The 17,775-nt window shown below is 43.8% G+C and overlaps 2 protein-coding genes and 1 pseudogene across 2 annotated transcripts in view; all 3 read left to right on the forward strand.

The window, feature by feature from the left end:
- LOC6595478 (protein Star) overlaps positions 1-6,943 on the forward strand; it is a 32,449-nt gene extending 25,506 nt beyond the window's left edge. Inside the window, exons 3-5 of the mRNA XM_002020614.2 lie at positions 5,591-6,102; positions 6,165-6,329; positions 6,398-6,943. Of these exons, the coding sequence (XP_002020650.1) occupies positions 5,591-6,102; positions 6,165-6,329; positions 6,398-6,625 (905 nt within the window). The 3' untranslated portion in view covers positions 6,626-6,943. The remainder of the gene's footprint in view (positions 1-5,590; positions 6,103-6,164; positions 6,330-6,397) is intronic.
- A 5,879-nt stretch (positions 6,944-12,822) lies between these two features.
- LOC6595474 overlaps positions 12,823-17,775 on the forward strand; it is a 42,376-nt gene continuing 37,423 nt past the window's right edge. The window contains exon 1 of the mRNA XM_026988962.1: positions 12,823-12,884. The gene's annotated coding sequence lies outside the window, so the exon portion shown is untranslated. The remainder of the gene's footprint in view (positions 12,885-17,775) is intronic.
- LOC6595477 lies at positions 12,838-14,330 on the forward strand (annotated as a pseudogene).

A 17,775-nucleotide genomic window follows, 5' to 3' on the forward strand; every position in this document is an offset into this window, starting at 1 on the left:
AATGGAAAACAGCGTTGACAGAATGCTCTGTTCAACGCCCCCCTTCTAAAAGTGGGGGCGTGGCTGTCTGTCAGGGGGCATTAATCATGTTAAGAAGGCATTATCTTTGCACTTGAAGGCGATTACATGGATGTCACATTGTCTGTCTGTCTGTCTGTCTCTCGGTTGCGGTTCCGTTGGTGACAATTTGCAAATTGCAACTTTAATTGAAATTCACACAAACACACATACACAGACACACACATACCACCACCACCACTACTACTAATGACTTAATTCCCGTTAAGCACGCAGCGACAGCGACAGTTGAGGTCGCGGACAAGCCCCTCATTTGGACTGCTTCTAAGCAGTTTTTACAACAACAACAACTACTACTATTACTACAACTACTACTACCCTCCCTTTTGCGACCCATCCACCGGATGTCATTCAGCCGCCACCGACCACCACCTACTCCTACTCTTCGTCTGGCCATGTGATTCATAATTTCGTGTGCAACATTGTGTTGCATGGGCCCCCCCTTTCGGCACGCCACTCTGAACATCAGAGAAAATCCACCCCCGCAGCGTCATCGCGTCGTCGTCTGCTGTGTCATGGTTCCCTGGCAGCGACTCTCCCCCTCTCACCCGCTATCGCAGATGGAGAATGGAGAATGGAGATCGGAGGAGGCCCCCGCCGCCAAAGCGCAGCGAGTGCTCAATTTGAAAAGCAAAGCTCAAATGGCATTATCACAGCATGCGCCAAGAGAGTGTACGAGCCACCAGAGCATGCCACAGCCACAGCCACAGCCACAGCCTTCTTGCGGGTTGGGTATAGGTCTGTGCCACCCGCATTTGGGTCTCGGGTTTTGCAACCCTCCCTTGCAATTGCGCAATTTCTTTTGCGTCGTCGTCGTCGTGTGTGTTCCCCATCGATAAGGTTAACGGCAAGGAAAACTGATGGAAAACTGCCCTCGAGGGCGATTTCGTTTAGAGATATTTCAATCAGGGCCCTGATAAATGGGAAAGAAACGTTTAACGCATTGAAAGAGGCTCAGTCGAGGGTTTACTCGTTAGTCAACACTGTTTTTGTGGGAAGGTACTTTAACCGCTGTTCCACTGCTCCAAATTTCCTATTCCTTTCGTTTGTTTCTGGTATGAAACGTGAAAGTATCAAGAATGTACCGAATTTATCGGTAAGATACGGCTTCGCAGAGAGTTCAAAAGGTTTTCTTTAATCACTGTTCCACTGTTGTTCCAAATCTCTGAAAAAACACATTGAATGTTCCCTTCTTTCAGAGCCTAAAACGTTTTATACTCTCTGATTTTCCAACAATAGATAGAACACGTCACCGTCACTCCTTTAACCTTTTTCTTCCAACAACAGGAAGGCACTTTTCTTGCGTTCTTGATAAAGTTGTTTCTCGTCCCGCCCCCCTGCCCCTGCCCTGCATTCAAAAGTGCAGTTTCACACTTGATCACGTGATGCAAAAGTTTACCCTGCATTGCCCTTTTGTATTTCGCCACTCTTTAATGGCCGGGCCTTGTGCCAGGCGGTGATTAAGATCCGACCCACATAGATTAGGCCCCCACACACACACACAGAGAGAGGGAAAGAGAGAAAGAGAAAGAGGGGGAGGCGGGAACACACTTGTGCTAATAAATCAGCGTTGTCGCTGGTTCTGTTCTGTTCTATTTGTTGGAACACAGAACACATCACCATTTACCAATATATAATCGCACAGTCGTACATCTGAGAACGACACAGAATGGAAATGGCCCATTTAGAATAGCGCCAAACGGGCAATTACCCGATAGACCCAGAGCCAAAAGCACCAAAGCGTTGAACAAATCAATAACACAACCAGGCAATAGGCACAATTCTTATTATACAATACAATTTAGTGTAGAAGGAGGACATCCCCCGCCCCCCGAAAGCAGGCACGCAACTCCAGGACCCCATCCGTAACCATTTTAATTCTCATTTCTGGCTCGTTTTTGGGCACGGGCTCTGGGATATTATACAACATTCGACTACGACGTTGTCGTAGAGCCCTCAAACAACAAAACAAACTGGTAACACATTTAACAACATCCAAGTTTCGGGTACTTTTATGCATATATTTACACTCGAAAAATGCACAAAAAAAAAAGAAGAAAAAGAAAATTAAAGCAAATGAGACTCATGTAAAGAGGTAAAGAGCGATCAATACCAATGTTCAACCACGAGTAGTGCTCGAATGCTTCGCTGCACAAACTTCCCATAATCGAACGGACACATTCGTTTCCTTGGTTCCTAAGGGAATTGTGGTATAGAAACGTTTTGCATCGAATTGCCTTTCAACTTACTCATTTTCAAGTCACTCCCAAAACTGAAACCCCATTTTCCCCCAGGTGTATCGTTATTTTTTCTGCCAGTGTATAATTATTTGTTGTTTAACAACTTTTATTCGTAATTGAAAATGTATAAAAGTTGTGTGGGTTTTACTTTGGCCAGAGTTCTGCGTTCCTGTTTCTTTATTTGCCTTTCCTTTTGTTGAATTATTGAATAGGGCAGGGCGTGTTGTATGCACCGGCGCGGTGGCAGGGAGGGCAGGGCAGGGCAACGGGAACGCGACGACTGCGCTACCCCTGGAATAATCTGAATAAGTCAGCGCCTCAGGACGACGATGACGACGACGACGACGACGAGGTCTCGGTTCAACTTAAAGTTTTAATGCCGCCACCGCCGCTTAACCGCAATTAAACGTTGTGTGTGTTTGCTCTGTGCCCCAGTCGTTTGTCGAGCCGCCATTGAATATAATTTTCGGGGCCCTGTCATTTGTCTTGCCTGCCACCCTGATGGCCCTGACGACCGACCGACCGACGAGGACCGGCGACCCCTTGTGCAAATTAGAAATGTCAGCTTTTGACACCAAAATTGCGCTGCCCTGCCGCCCCGAGGGCAGATTTTTGGGTACCCCCCGAGTTTCTTCAATTTCTTTTATCGGATTTACATGTGCCCTCGCATTTAACCGTTTTAAGCGGTTTTTATTGCACAGAACAGCTGCCGTCGGATCGCGGGGTGGGGGGGGAGCATTATATAATGTTTTGTTCCATTCCCGTTTTCATGGCATACCATTTTCGGGGCTGGCTCTCGAATTCCATGCTGGTTGTGGCAGACAAATGATTCAATAATTCTCTTGACTTCTAATGGCACCATAATACGTCGGAACCTGAGACGCGGACGCAGACGCAGACCCGCTATCAGATTTCCACACAACCCGTGACTAATAGTGGTATATATTTTCCTCGTTTTCTTACGGTTTTAGGCACACTTTCCCTACCAGTCCATTACGAAGGTTCGACGGTTCGGGGGCTGCGACTGGGACTGGGACTGGGACTGGGGCGTTAATTAGTCAAAGTTTTCACTTGGAAATTACTGAAATGTCTACTCCGTTCAGCTAAATTGTGGCCTGTTCGGCCCGTTCGTTCCTACCACTCGCTTATATGTGTACCATCTGTAGCTGTATCTGTATCTGTATCTGTATATCTATTATAATAAACTTTATGGCCATTTTGTGACCGAAACATAAAAAAAGTTTTAGTCGCAAAAATTTGCATGGCACATTTGGGCGTTGAATAGACAGCGAAAAATAAAAAAAAAAAATAAAATATAAAAAATATATGTATGTAAAACGGCTACGGTTTTTGGGTGAGGCGCTCTGCATAATGATGGGAATTCGCTTTTGACGAGACCCGAGACTGAGGACTGAGGGAAATATACGAGAATTATGGGGTTATTAGAAGTAGCCGAAATGGAAGATCGATTTGAGTGGATGTGCAGCCCACGCGGACAACTTTTTCTTGAAATTTATTGCAATATACTTTTTAGATTGAAAATGTGTCCCGTTTTGGAAAAGAATTTTTGTTAGTCTCAAGCCGGATGAAAATCTTAGAAGTAGAAACTACAGAGTCTTGTCCTTGTCCATAGACATAGATATCCTGCCAGAGAAAGCCGTTTAAAGATTTCTTGTTTCATTTCCACAAGTTCCAAATATCAGATGGACGGTTAAACGAAAGTTAAACTATTCCCAAAGAAAAACTTTCAAACCTTTCTTCATATGTTTTCCATTTCATTCCTCGTTTTTTTTTTGCTCCATTCCCCTTCATTCCTAACCTCATACCCTCGACGCTTTAATTGTTGGATAATTCGGGCATTGCGCCCACTTAACTCCTCCCTTCTTTTTTGGCCGCCTTGGCTGACCAAAACACACTCGTCAGGTGACTGCCACAAATTGCTGCAAGTACATTTCGTATATATTTTAATTTCTTTTGGCCGGCTTTTACGATTGCGCTGTTTCTTCGGCCGGAGGGCAGGCAAAACGAAACAAAAAGTGGAAATTGGCACAAGGAAAGTGTGAAAAGCAAATGAAACATAGTTTTTTTTTCTGCACGTGGAGTGTGTGGCAACTGAAACAAAACTATGGCAAATCGTTGACTTTTTGTTGCTATGGTTTATGGACGGACAGGTTGGGCCACAGGCCCCCAGTCGCCCAGTCCCCCAGGCCCTGTCATGAGTCGTCAAGTGGTAGGATAGAAACGAGGCAGGCCCGGTCATGTGCTAAATATCAAAGGCCGTGGGCCCATTATATTTTATGGGGCGGCACAGCAGCAGTGGCCAAGCCGGCGGGTGGGGGGGGGTGGTAGGCTGGCTTCGTTTCAAGGTGAGGTCGTGGCTGCCAAGTCGGATGTTTCCTCTCGACCTTCGATGGGGGCCTCCCACCTGTCACGCCCCACGCTTCACACTTTCACCTTTCAAGAAGTGTCTTGGCATTTAAGCTAACAATTTGGCAAGGCGCTGGGCTTTAGATCTGATTGCTTATACTTTAAGACGTTCTACTATTAAAGTGAACATTTCTGCTTGACTTACACCTGAATTCCATTTTGATTCGTGCCTAACGTTGAATGTTTTATTACTGCATTCCACTCTGTTCCTAACCTCACATTTATCAACCTTCAAACGTTGGACGCGTCGAAGCGTGCAACCAAATTCCTTGAATTTCTTCTCCTCAACAGCTGTTTTCGTTTCTAACCTCTTTCTTAGTCGTTCCATTCTATTTTGCTCCTAACCATGAATATTACTATTTCTCTCAATCAGCATCCTTTATTTCCCTGTGTTCACTTTCATATATTTGGTCCATTCCACGCTGTTCCTAGCCACGCACTCCTTCTATTAGAACAATTCACTCTCTCCTATCTCAAAATATCATGACACTTGGCCATATTTCTGCCAAGTACTTCCCCCAAGCCCTTGGCTTTACATCTCTTTGTAGTTGCAAGAGCATGTTCCTCCGATTGAAGTGCCCTCAATTTGCCGAAATGCAAATGTGGTGGTCAATGCGCTCCAATTGGCAGCGAAGCGTGGCCAAGTTGGTGCACAGCACGCCATGCCTCCCACTCCTACTCCACCTCCTCCTCCCACTCCTACTCCTCCTCCAGTGGTGCAACAGATTTTAATTAAATCCAATTACCGACCAACGAAGAAACAATATCAGCTCCTCCGACATGAAGCCTGGCCCATAACTAATCTTTCAATATCTCGTTTCTATCTTTTCTCCTCCGCCACACAGAGATCCGCCATCAGCAGTTCCGCCTTAGCATGTCGCGCGACTACGAGCTGAATGGCGTTGCGCAAGACGATCCCAAACTCATTGCATTCCTGCGCCATTTCGAAATGGGCAAATATATGGGCAAGCCATCGGTCAAGGCAGCTGCGGCGGCGGCACAGCCCAACACGGGACTGGGCGTTGGAGTACCACCAGCAGCAGCAGCAGCAGCAGCAGCAGCAGCTGGAGGATCCCTCAGTTCCTATGGCAACAGCAGCGGCAGCACAGCCGATCAGTTGGCCCACTATGTGGCCGATCTGTTGGGCGGAAAGATGGACGGAGCTGTGATCCAGTCGCTGAGCGGTCCGCTGGCCCATCTGATCACAGCGCCCTGGCTGAACGAGCATCTCAATTGGATGGGAGTGCTGGTGGAGCCGGACCCTCGCTGGTACTTCACGTTGCGCAACCAGAATGCGCAACGGGCGCGCATGCAGGTGGTGCAGGCATGTGTCTCTCCCAACACCTATCCCAAAGAGGTAAGCCCACGAAACTCGAAAGATAATGAAGATTTGAAGCCAACTATTTCGTTTGCGTTCAGATTACCATACACAACGAGGATGTGCGCATCAACAGTCTGCACGACGAGGAGACCTCGTGGTTCAATTCGCGTGTCAAATGCTTTCCGCTCTACACAATCATGCTGGCATGTGAGCGCACCGAATACGATTTGCTCAGTCTGGGCGTGCAGGGGCATGAGCTGGAGGTAAGTGAACCCGAAATAATTGTAACACTTTCACTAAACATCTCCTCTTTCTTTTTTGGGCTGTACAGATCTTGCAGACGCTGCCCTTTGACAAGGTGAAAATCCAAGTGATATCGATCCATCTGCTGGAGGATCACGAGGATGTGCACGACTATGTGCTGGACATAACCAGGTTCCTGGCGAGCAAATCCTACAAGCTGCAGCGTCGAATGGGACGCAACTACTTCTATCAGCGTCTGAATGTCGGTGCCACGCGTACGCGCAAGAAAGACATCCTCCTGCTAAAGACGCCCTAGACGCTCCTCAAGAAACGATCATCGACATCGATCCATCAACCCACGAACAACGACTTAGGGCCCGAATTGTTAGAGAAATCCGTGTAGAAGAGAAGTCCCGGCTAAACTTTATGTTCTAATGATAATTATTACAATACCGTACGCTACACTATATATACTATATACTATATATATATATATATATATACAGATATATACATGTTGAATATGATTATGTACACGCTAAAAAACATACATATATATACTGTATACCGATTATGATATGTAGGATTCTTAGTTTTTGTAAAACTCAAATCTCTCTTTATTCTTTCCGATTTCTTGATGTTATTATTTCATTTATTATTTTGTCGAAATTTGTTTATTACTATAAATATATATATATACCTTATACTATATATATATATATATGCATATATAACGTATTATGATTTGCTATAAGCTATGCTAAATGAATGTTAGGCCTAAGCCGTCGTGTGTGGCAGCCAGCAGCATGCCCAGCCCCAGCCCCAGCCCACTTTCGATGTATAAATTATAAATTGCAAGGGGCCCTGGTTCTGCTATTAGTCGTAGTCCTCCCTATAACACTATCCATCTATCTATACCCTTACCTATACCTATATGCAAGTCTATATGTTATATCGAATGCTTTATCTAGTAATCCCTAAGTGAACTACTACTAAGCGCCCGAAACGACGACGATCGATGAATGATGAATGATGAATGAGAAAAGCGCAGACTACACAACACAACATTTAAATTATATTAAATTATTGAACCAAAACGAAGCACATCCATACACACACACACACACACACACCAACACAACCATTGTACACACCAACAGACACACACACACACCACACACCACACACCACACAAACATAAGCGCAAGCGAATAAATATATAGAAAAAACTCATTTGCAAAAATCTGCTTTCAAACTCATCTCATACTCATAGTTAAAACATAAGAGAACCCACAAACACATAAAAATATTAAATTAAAGAGAATCGAAACTATAGGCAGCATTCATACATACACACACACACACATACACTCATGCACATTTTATATGTACTAGAAAATAAATCAATAACTAAATAAATAAATGTAAATGTAGCAACGATGCAACGATGATTAAATGTAAAAACCAATTCGTATTTCAATTACATTTTAGTAATTATGATGTATTATTATTTTTTATACATGAATGCACACTGAAATATATACAGAGAGAGAGAGAGTCAAATATGCTACGGTGTGAACTCGTTACACCTCGCCTTAAACCCCCCACACACACACACACCTCCAAGAAAGAAAGAGAAACTCCCATAAACAGAGACACAGACACGCACCACACACAGAAAGATTGACGTAGAGAATCAGTGCCTTCGACTTAGACTTGAATAAAAGAAACCAAAATCTAAGCATACTCATAGAAACTCAATTGAAATTGTTGTACATATAGGAGAGCACCACATAAATACATAAATACATAAACACATACTCGCAGCAGCAGTCCCCAGAACAAAACACTAACTAGTTGCCGTCTTGTTAAACTTGCCTTACCCCTACCCTTACCCGAATGGGAGGGAGGAGAGGATCCAGAGGATGGACGATCCAGCCCGAGAAGTCTTTAACCAAAACCAAACTCAAATCCGTCACAAATCGATCGCTATGCGAGATACGAATTAACAATAGACAAATACAAAACACAAACACACATCACACACCACACCCTTAAATTTTAAGTACAGTGCTAATGTCTGTTTTGTTTTTAAGACTAATTCTACAAATTTAGTTGTATCTTGTGTAAATTAGCGTTTAAACCAAATTTTAAGTAGGCTATTATGATAACTCCTTTTGATTTGGTCCTGTCCACCCCCCATGCCACATTGCATCACCCCCTATACCCACACAAACACACACATACACAAGAAAAAGGCTAACTCATTGCTAAGCTCGAGATCATCTAGAAATTGTATTTAAAGCGAGCGATAAACGTAAGAGAACAAAAACAATTTATAGTTAAAATACAAAATAAAGAGTACACAAAAATTATGAAAAATTCATCGACTTTTGGTTTTGACACATCAATCAATCAATCAATCCCCTTCAATCACTTTCAGTTCACATTTCAATCCATACCCATACCGAAATACTATGATATATCTATGGAATATACCCCAAAACAATTGTTTATCTTATGAAATTGACTTGAAAAAACTGTTGGAATACACAGAGATACGAGTACATATTCTAAACTACTAGCCTAAAGGAAAAACCGATCAAAATCGATCAAAACTGATCAAAACTGATCAAAACTGATCAAAACCGATCGAAATTGAATGCGAATGGAAATTTTGACTGCATCTTTGCCAGTAAACCTTATTCTATATATAGTTAGATATTTGCTAACAAATTGATTGAAAAAGCCGGCAAACTACTATGAAAAACCAACTAAAGAATACCAAACAAAATTTACACAAATTCAATGAATGAAATAAAGATTTACATAAAATGTAAAAAATACAAAATCAAGATTGTTTGATGTGGAGTTGTGGGGGTACATTTAAAATAGGACCTAAAGAGTTTCAAAAATCACAGAATTATGGGAAGGGGCCTCTGAGATTAAACCTGTATTCAAACTTTTGAAAGATCTTTAAACTTACAATTAAAATATTCTTGTAATAGGATAAATAGGTGTAAAGTAGCGCTGCAGTACCTCCATTTAGGAATGCGGCAGGTGATTAAGTACATTTCACTCATAACTTCGTTATTATAACAAAAAGTCTTATACGTAGTCTGCCCTATAAGTCTGTAGCCTAATGATTTGATTGGTTTTCAAAATATTCTCCAACATGCATCCGCTGAAACCAATCTTTAAAGCAATTTTTGCACTTATCTTAAACGATTGTTGTGTGGCCAAATGTAAAATTATGCTGTATCTGTATTGAATGTATCTTGGTCCATTTAATGCCCAAAGATGCATCTATCTCATGGTATGGCATATGACATAGCCAATAGCCAGTGGCCAATCCAACACAGCGAACCAAGTTGAATCCACATAAACAATCATAAGACAACATTTCAAACATATTCGAAAAACTCGAGGCAATCTTATAAATAGAAGAGGCGATTTTAACCTAGCGATTTTAACAGATTTGATTTTGCGTCGATTTCGATTCTGTCAGCTGTTTCCAGACCACTCGACTTACGAAACTATTTCTGATTGGGACTTGCTTGCAGTCCACAGTGTTCTATTCTTTGATAGCGTTTTATTTGTGATTTCTAAGTTATTCAATCAACTCAATAACTTGATTTCCTGCATATTTTCCAGGCCAACATTCCTTGTGAATAGTTGCCTTAGAAAATGGCTTCCACAATGGCTGCAGTCTCAAAGGCCAGGCAGGCAGGCAGGCCCTATGCCAATGCCAATGGACAACCTGTTGCAACGCTACCAACCCCACCGGAGAAGTCAAAGTGCAAAGCTCAACTTTTATAGTGACTGAGCGCTTAGCCTCGTAGTCCGGGGCGTAATCCCTCACCATCCGGGCGGAAGCAGAACGGAACTCATTAAAACGGCATTAGCATGCAGGTCGCTTTTTATGTCGAGTGATCAAATTAATATGCCATGAGGAGTGGCGGAGCCGAGAGTAATGCCCACCCACCCAACTGCTACGCCTCGGCATGTGGCACGGTCATTGTCTAGGCCTGGGGGTGGTGTTGTTGTGCAACGGGTTTTAGGGGACGGACTGACACTGCATTGGCGCCACCAGAAAAAAGGGTACCTGGGGGGTTGGGCGTGTGGGGATAGAGGTTATACGCCTCCGTTTGCCGCCTACGTCGGCAACAGGCTGTTGTTGCTGCTGCTGCTGCTGTTGCTGGTGCTGGTGGAGGAGCTTTTCTGTCCGAAATCCCCAGCCCACACACAAAAGGAAGACCAGCGCAGGCGCCTCGCTGACACACTAACACAAATGCAAGGGACAGGCGCAGTGTGTGGCACTAAAACGCTGGACTGTGTGGCGGAGCAGGGATTCCGTTCGGTTCTGGGCACGAAAGTGAAAGCTGCGACTTTCAAACTGTTGCGTCGTCCAGGCAGGGATTCGGGACTTCGAGCAAAATCAATAGCAATCAAGTTTTGGGCCAACAACCAAACAGCTGTCAAGCCAACCTACGTCAAAGGGAGACATTGTTGTTGCTCTGGAGAAGCTTTTGGAACTGACTGCGGTACAGTTTTCAGAGTACATTGGTGGCCACAGCCAGTTGGGAGCATTAAAATTGATTGAGCTGGAGGCTTGATGGGATATTTCCAAGAGAAAAGTTTTATATTTCCTATGCGTTGTGTGGGCTTAAGAAGGTGTCCTCACTTTTTCGGACACGACTGTATGACAAATGACATTTAAACTTCACACACACGCGCCCACATGGGTAAAGCTTTCAAAGCTTTTGCTTTAATAAGTAATGCGTGTGGTGTGCTTGCCCTAACCTACAGCACTCACACACACACACTAACAGTTACGAAAGCGAGGGAGGGAGGCAGGGATGGGAGGCCCTAAGCGAAATGCGTAGGAATTTGAATGCTTTTTGTTGTATGAATTGACTCTCACATATGGGCGAGTGCGCGTGTGTGTGTGTGTGCTTGTAACTGAAACTCCGAAGACCGCGACCGAGACACCGACACCGACAGAGACAGCGACACAGGCGACCGAGACCCCAACAGCCAAAGCTGCCTCCAAACGAACGGCTTTTTCAGTAGGACAGGCAGTCCTTCGGCTGACGGTCAAACGCGAGCGACAAGCAAGACAGTGGGAGCAAAGATATAACAGCAGTGGCAGCAGCAGCAGCAGCAACGAAACAGAATCGAATCCAACAGTGGCAGTGGAGCAGAGCGGCGGAGCAGTGTGTGCAAGAAAATCAAAAAAATTAAAATGTAAAGACCGCCCCCTACCGCCCCAACACAAAATGGTGTTATATACCAAAAACAGTTAATAATATTTAATGGAAAAGCCAAAAAGCAAACCGAACAAATATGGCGACATTCGAAAGAAAGCTTTTTGATTCCGTGACAAATTCCATTCCCTCCAGCGAAAAGTGTGCGCTGTGTGTGTGTTTTTCTTTATTATTTGGTGAAAAAAACGAAAATTTGACACTGAACTTCATTAAAAAGACTCTTACATATATGTATATCCGTGTTGGCTTGTGTGTGTGTGTGTGTGTGTGTGTGCGGACAAAAGCAGTGCCACAGACAGGATGCTATTTAAAGTGACAGCCCAGAAGCATGCTACAGAAAAACACCATATGCTGGGGACACCAGCCACCGTGCGATGCGATGTTCGTTGTTTTCGTTGCTTTTGTTGTGGGCGTCGTTCTTGAGCTCCTTTAAGATGTGACGGGCACAGCAGCATGCAGCTGGAGACCCCCTCTCCGACTTTCCCTCTCTTTCTATTCCTATTTTAACCGAAACGGTCAACTTTTGGTGTGTGTTCCATGTGTGCGTGTGTGTGTGTGTGTGTTGGCTTATTGCGTCGTTAGCCTGGCCCCCTGGCTTCTCCCTTGCCAGGACCCTATCACTACCCTTGTTCAGACGTAGGCGTGGAATAAATTTCTTTTGTTATAAAGCATAAAAAAATAAAATTCAAACATGTTGGCCATATCAACAGCGAGGCGGCAATTAGACGCCACCACACACACACACACACACACAAACAGTGCCTACAAATCGTACGTCATCCGTGCGCCTGCGAACACCTGCACTGTAGACCGCCCACACACACACACACACACACCCAGAGACACAGGGACCAGAACACCCACACAATCAAATGTTACCGGCGCTCTCGCAAGCTCTTCGACTGGCTCTCTTTTACACTCTCTCTCTCTCTCCAGAGCCACACACACTCTAATTCATGCTCTCTCCTAACGTAGTTTTCTTTCGGCTTTCTGCTGTCGTCAGTTGCTGACGTTATTTGTGCGTCAAACAGAAGTTTCCGGCCTGGCTATAAGAATCTTTCTCGAGCACAAATTGATCACAAGTTATTTATTTTTGTCTCGTGTTACGACTCTTTCCAGTACGTGTCCATTCATAAGCCCAAACAACCACCAAAAAAAATACGAGAGAGACAATATAGGAGAGTCCCCCAGGCCCCCAGAAATCGAGAAAACCCTTAAACATCCATCAAGAATTTGCATGTCTTCGTTCGTTTGCGCTGAAAATGAAATAAACAACTACATGAGCCACGCCATAAATGTCAAACTGAGGTAAGTTACTGCAAATTGCATGCATATCTGCCACATATAGTGTATATATCGTATAAAAGAGCGCCCTTTGGGCGAGCTGGCTAAGTGTTTTGACCTTTGGTATGCGTACAATATATGGCAACAGGTGCCGACTCTCCTCCTGTCTCCTGACTCCTGACTCTACCCTCGTTCTGTCCTGCAAAGGAAAGCAATTAACGGCGCGTGTTTCTCGATTACGAAAGTTCTTGAACCGTGTAATTCTAGACATTCAATTAGGTTCTAAACAAGGGATTAAATAAGTTCTGCCTGGAGTATCTTTCTGGGTGTGGGTTTATGGGTTTTTCTGCATTCTACGCTACAGATTACAAAAGCTTACATTATATATTAACTTATCGCTTATCTGATTAATTATAAGTCGTAACTTATTGGGACTTTAATTTAAGGAATCTGCATTAAGTCTTAAGCACTCTGCCGAGTATCATCACCAGACAGATTCTCGGTAAGTTTTTGCGGCACAGCAGCAGTAGCAGTTAGCACTGACCATGCTCAAATTGCAGCAGCAACCGCGTTTTAAAGCCCCAACTGTTTTCATTCCGATATTGGGCAAATTTTCAAGAGAAAAATGTCGAACGAGACAGCCACCACAAGCATACAGTCCAAGCATACCGTCTCCAAGGTCCAGGAGTACAAAGATACTCTGATCCAGATGACAGAGCTACTGGTGACCAGGCGCTTCCCGGAGATAATCGTGCAGCTGAACGAGCTGCTCACAACCCCCATGTTCAAGGAGCGCAATGTCGAAGAGATACATCAGGATGTTAACATACCGGTCCTGCCGCCAGATCTTGTACATAATCATAGCGATAGCAGTGATAGCGATAACGATGGCCATGGCGATGACCAACCGGAGAAGAAGCGTGCTCGCAACGATATTGTGGTGGGATGCCCAGTACTGGCGCTGCCAAGCGGCTCCGTGTCTTGCAACCAGTCGATCTGCGAGATAATCGACGTGGTCAAGCCCAAGATCCGCGCTCTGATAGAGCATGCCAATGTCTTGAAAATGTGGATATCGTTCATGATACCGAAAATCGAGGACGGCAACAACTTTGGCGTCTCCGTCCAGGAGGACACTCTCACCGAAATTCGAGCCGTCGAATCGGATGCGGCCACCTGGTTCATCCAGATCTCGGCCTACTTCCGCTCGCGTGCCAAGATCGTGTCGAGTCTGGCCAAACATCCGTACATCGAGGACTACCGACAAGCCGTCACCGAGCTGGACGAGCAGGAGTACCTCAATCTGTGGCTCGTGGTGTCCGAGGTTCGCAACCACTACTCCTCGCTTCACGATTTAGTCATCAAGAACTTGGAGAAGCTTAAGAGGCCACGCAACGCGAACACCGAGAGCTTGTACTAGATATATCGGGGATGTAACAACTAAAACTATAAGAGATCCTTCCAAAACATCCTTCCAATAACAATACAATTTAAAGTAAAGTTAAAAGTTAAAATTAATCCATTAATAATAATAATAATGTACGTCACGTGTCTATAATGTCTTGTGGCTAAATGTCTGCTTTTTTTTGTTATTAGATCGCTGCTAGAGCGAATTGAATGGCTGCAAAGAACTTAATCTGCAATGACAAGATACATCAATGTTTTTTTAAAGTTGTAAGATGTTTTAACGTAGACAAAACAAAACCGAATTCAACTATATTAAGAGGATTTTGGTTTGGAATAATATGATATTAAATTATTAATACAATTAATGATAAGTACTACTCCCAGTTGCTGGATATTTATCTATTCCATTTCAAATTTAAGTTTCCAAGACATTTGGTTGGAAAACTCGTAATTTTAATGACACATGATACAATTTTTTAATGAATCAAATGATATTGATTTCCTCAGAATAAGAATAATGACAGCACAGAAATTGATTTCCATGAAAACATTCATAAAGAATGTTGAAAGAAACCTTTTGTTGTGGAAGTTGTTTTTCCTAGAAATTGTTTCTTTATGATTCTCTCCCGAGACTGTTCGGTTCTAAAAAGTGGTTGAAATCCAAATTAAATGTTCTATAATTTCAAATACGAGTAGGGGTTCTTTATCTTTGTAATTTCTATCTGTTTTAGTGGATATGTATAAATGGATATGTATAAGTATATCTTGATGAAGTCCTCTACAGAAAGACGAAGCAGAAATTTGCTCTTCCTTTTCTGCCATAAAGCCATTGAAGATTATGGGTATATGGCCGTCCCAGTTCCCACAGAATTGTATCTGTGTACTTATTAAACTCAAAAATGGTGCATGTTTCCATGGTTGGCAATGGCTCGCCTCCACAAATACTCGTATCATGTCCTATAAATATTTTTGGCTGATAACGAATTTGTTTACATAAAAGTTTTGTATGATATATGTGTGTGTGGTATTGATAAGTTATCTTCACAGCGTTGTAAAAATATGATAAGAAGGATACACAATATATGAATCGACGAAAGCCGGAACCAGATTGTTTTCCCTGCTCTGAGCACCGCGGCATCCCTTTACGACTTTGTTTGTGGCAGGACACTGATGGCGTACCAGGGCGGACACGTCAGTTGTTGTCTGCAGGTGGCAGGACATGTAACTTGGACATAATTTGAGTCTGAATATCGTTGCCATTGACGTTGGCGATGACGATGATGGCGGGACGGAACGGGACGGTGCTGTGCGGCAGCCATGGCATGCCTGGAGCAGCATTCATTCATCAATCGGAGGCCTGCTGGGCGTGGGCTTTGTGTCAGCTCCATTGCGTTTGATTGAATGCTATTGACATTGCTGTGATGGGCCGTATGCAGCAGACAGCAGTCCGGGAGCAGCAGCAGCCGCGGCAGTAGGCACAGCAGCCACAAGTGCGTTAAATATAGCCTGGCCCGATCCGGGCCAGAGCAGGACCACTTCTCTGGCTATAAATGTCACACAAAAGCCCGCTGTTTGATTAAGAGCTGCGTAAACAACCGGAAGCGGTGTCAGCACAGAGGCGGATGGTGCTGGATGATGGGCGTGCAGGCGTGGACAATGGGCGGAGCCGCAGGAGGCGGTTCTGGTCTGATGGACAGCTACTAAAAATGAAACGAAAATATTTTCGCGTAAACATAAACAAGTCGCCATATAAAACTGAAATTCATAAGCGGACCAATACTCGTATAAAAGCGCGCTCCGGATCCCATCCTAAAAGCAGAACTTACGACGCCACTTTGGTGTAATATTAAGCAAACACAGATACACACAAACACTCACACACACGCTGAAACACTCAAACAGTGGGGCAGCTATGAATGCATGAATATAACATTATGTTTTGATGGCCTGTAAAAACAAAGTCTAGCGAATGCACAAATATTTCTATACTGTCCGGTCGATAGCCAAATACCCAAACAAGTTTCCGTTTTTGGGGGGCATACAAACAGCCAATGAATCCGGTCTTGTCTGGGAAATGGAGGCGAAAGTAGGCTAAAACTTAAGTGGATTTCATCCACCTAAACTTTAAGAAGAAAATGTTTAAGATGGTTTATGGAGGCTCAACGGATTCTCGTTTAACTTTAGCTGAAAATTGCATCAAATATTCTGCCCATCAGAAATTTAAGGTTTAAGTTTTTTAAGGTTTTCCTCTTAAATTTGTAAGGGACTAATATGAGTTTGCCTGTATATACATATAACTAATTGCCAACCTTTTTTCATTGTATAGGACGAGGGTTCTATATCAATCTTTGCTTCGATATTTTTCCTGTCCCTTTCCCTGTCTGCTACTGTCTTGATTTCGGGAGCAAGGAAATTCCTAAGGAAGGAAATAACTATGTTAATTTCTCGACAAAAATGTTTCTTTGCAACACAGAAAAAAGGAACGGCTATTCCGAGAACGTAAAAATTCCTATAAATTCACAAGAATATTCCATCAATGAAGGCTCTTGTCAAGACTTTTCTGTCTCTCTTGCTCTTTATGTTAATAATTATGATAATCATAATCATGGATATACATGGATAGTGCAATCATCATTTGGCATTCATTTATATAACTTTTAATTGCAAATAAGAGCTCTGTCCTTTCACGGAGCGCAGATTCCCGACTGCAAATCCACCTGAAACACGAATTAATTACCAGCTTAAGCCCTGTTTTCCCGGAAAGTCAATTCAACCCCATTCGACTGCTGTGGATGGGTGTTAAGGTGGGGTGTTGGACTAGGATCAGGGTACGGACAGCTACTGAATGCAATTAATTTGAAACTACACAAATATTAATCATAATTCCCATTGGCTGGAGGAATCCCCGTGCGATATCAGGCACGTAGGACCTAGCTCAACAAATACCCCCCACCCACAACACACGCCCATGAGGACACACACGCCTCGGAGCAAACACACACACATAATGACATCAGAGTAGGGTCCTGGTCCTGTAATGCCGTCATATGGACAAATGTCTGTATTACAAAAACCTCGACTACGACGAACGACGACCGACGACGACGACAATCCATTTACTTAATGAGATTGCAAGCGTTTTGGTGACATTGAAAACGCGTTTATTAGGGTTGCCCCCATTCCATGCAGACCCTTCTGCCAGCCTGAAGGGGTGTGCCAGGCGGCAGCAGCAGCAGCAGGGTGCAACATCCCCCAACCCAAGACGGGGGCATAACAAATGCTTATGTGAGCCAAGTTCATTCATAAAAGGAGCTGCGTCAGGCGTCAGGCCCACAACAGGAGGAGAAAGGCGGGCGAGGAGACAAGTGAACAAAAACAGGGAGAAAAGCACTGGGTACACCCAGAAAATGCTATAAATAGCCCAGGGAAGGCACACCAAGCGAGTGCGGGGGTATATCAAGTTATAAATTTTCGGAAAAATGAAGAAATCAGTGAAGTGGGAGAAAGTAGG

This window comes from Drosophila persimilis, unplaced genomic scaffold, assembly GCF_003286085.1.
Source record: "Drosophila persimilis strain 14011-0111.01,24,50 unplaced genomic scaffold, DperRS2 tig00000191-arrow-pilon, whole genome shotgun sequence".
In the NCBI taxonomy this organism is placed as follows: Eukaryota; Metazoa; Arthropoda; class Insecta; order Diptera; family Drosophilidae; genus Drosophila; species Drosophila persimilis.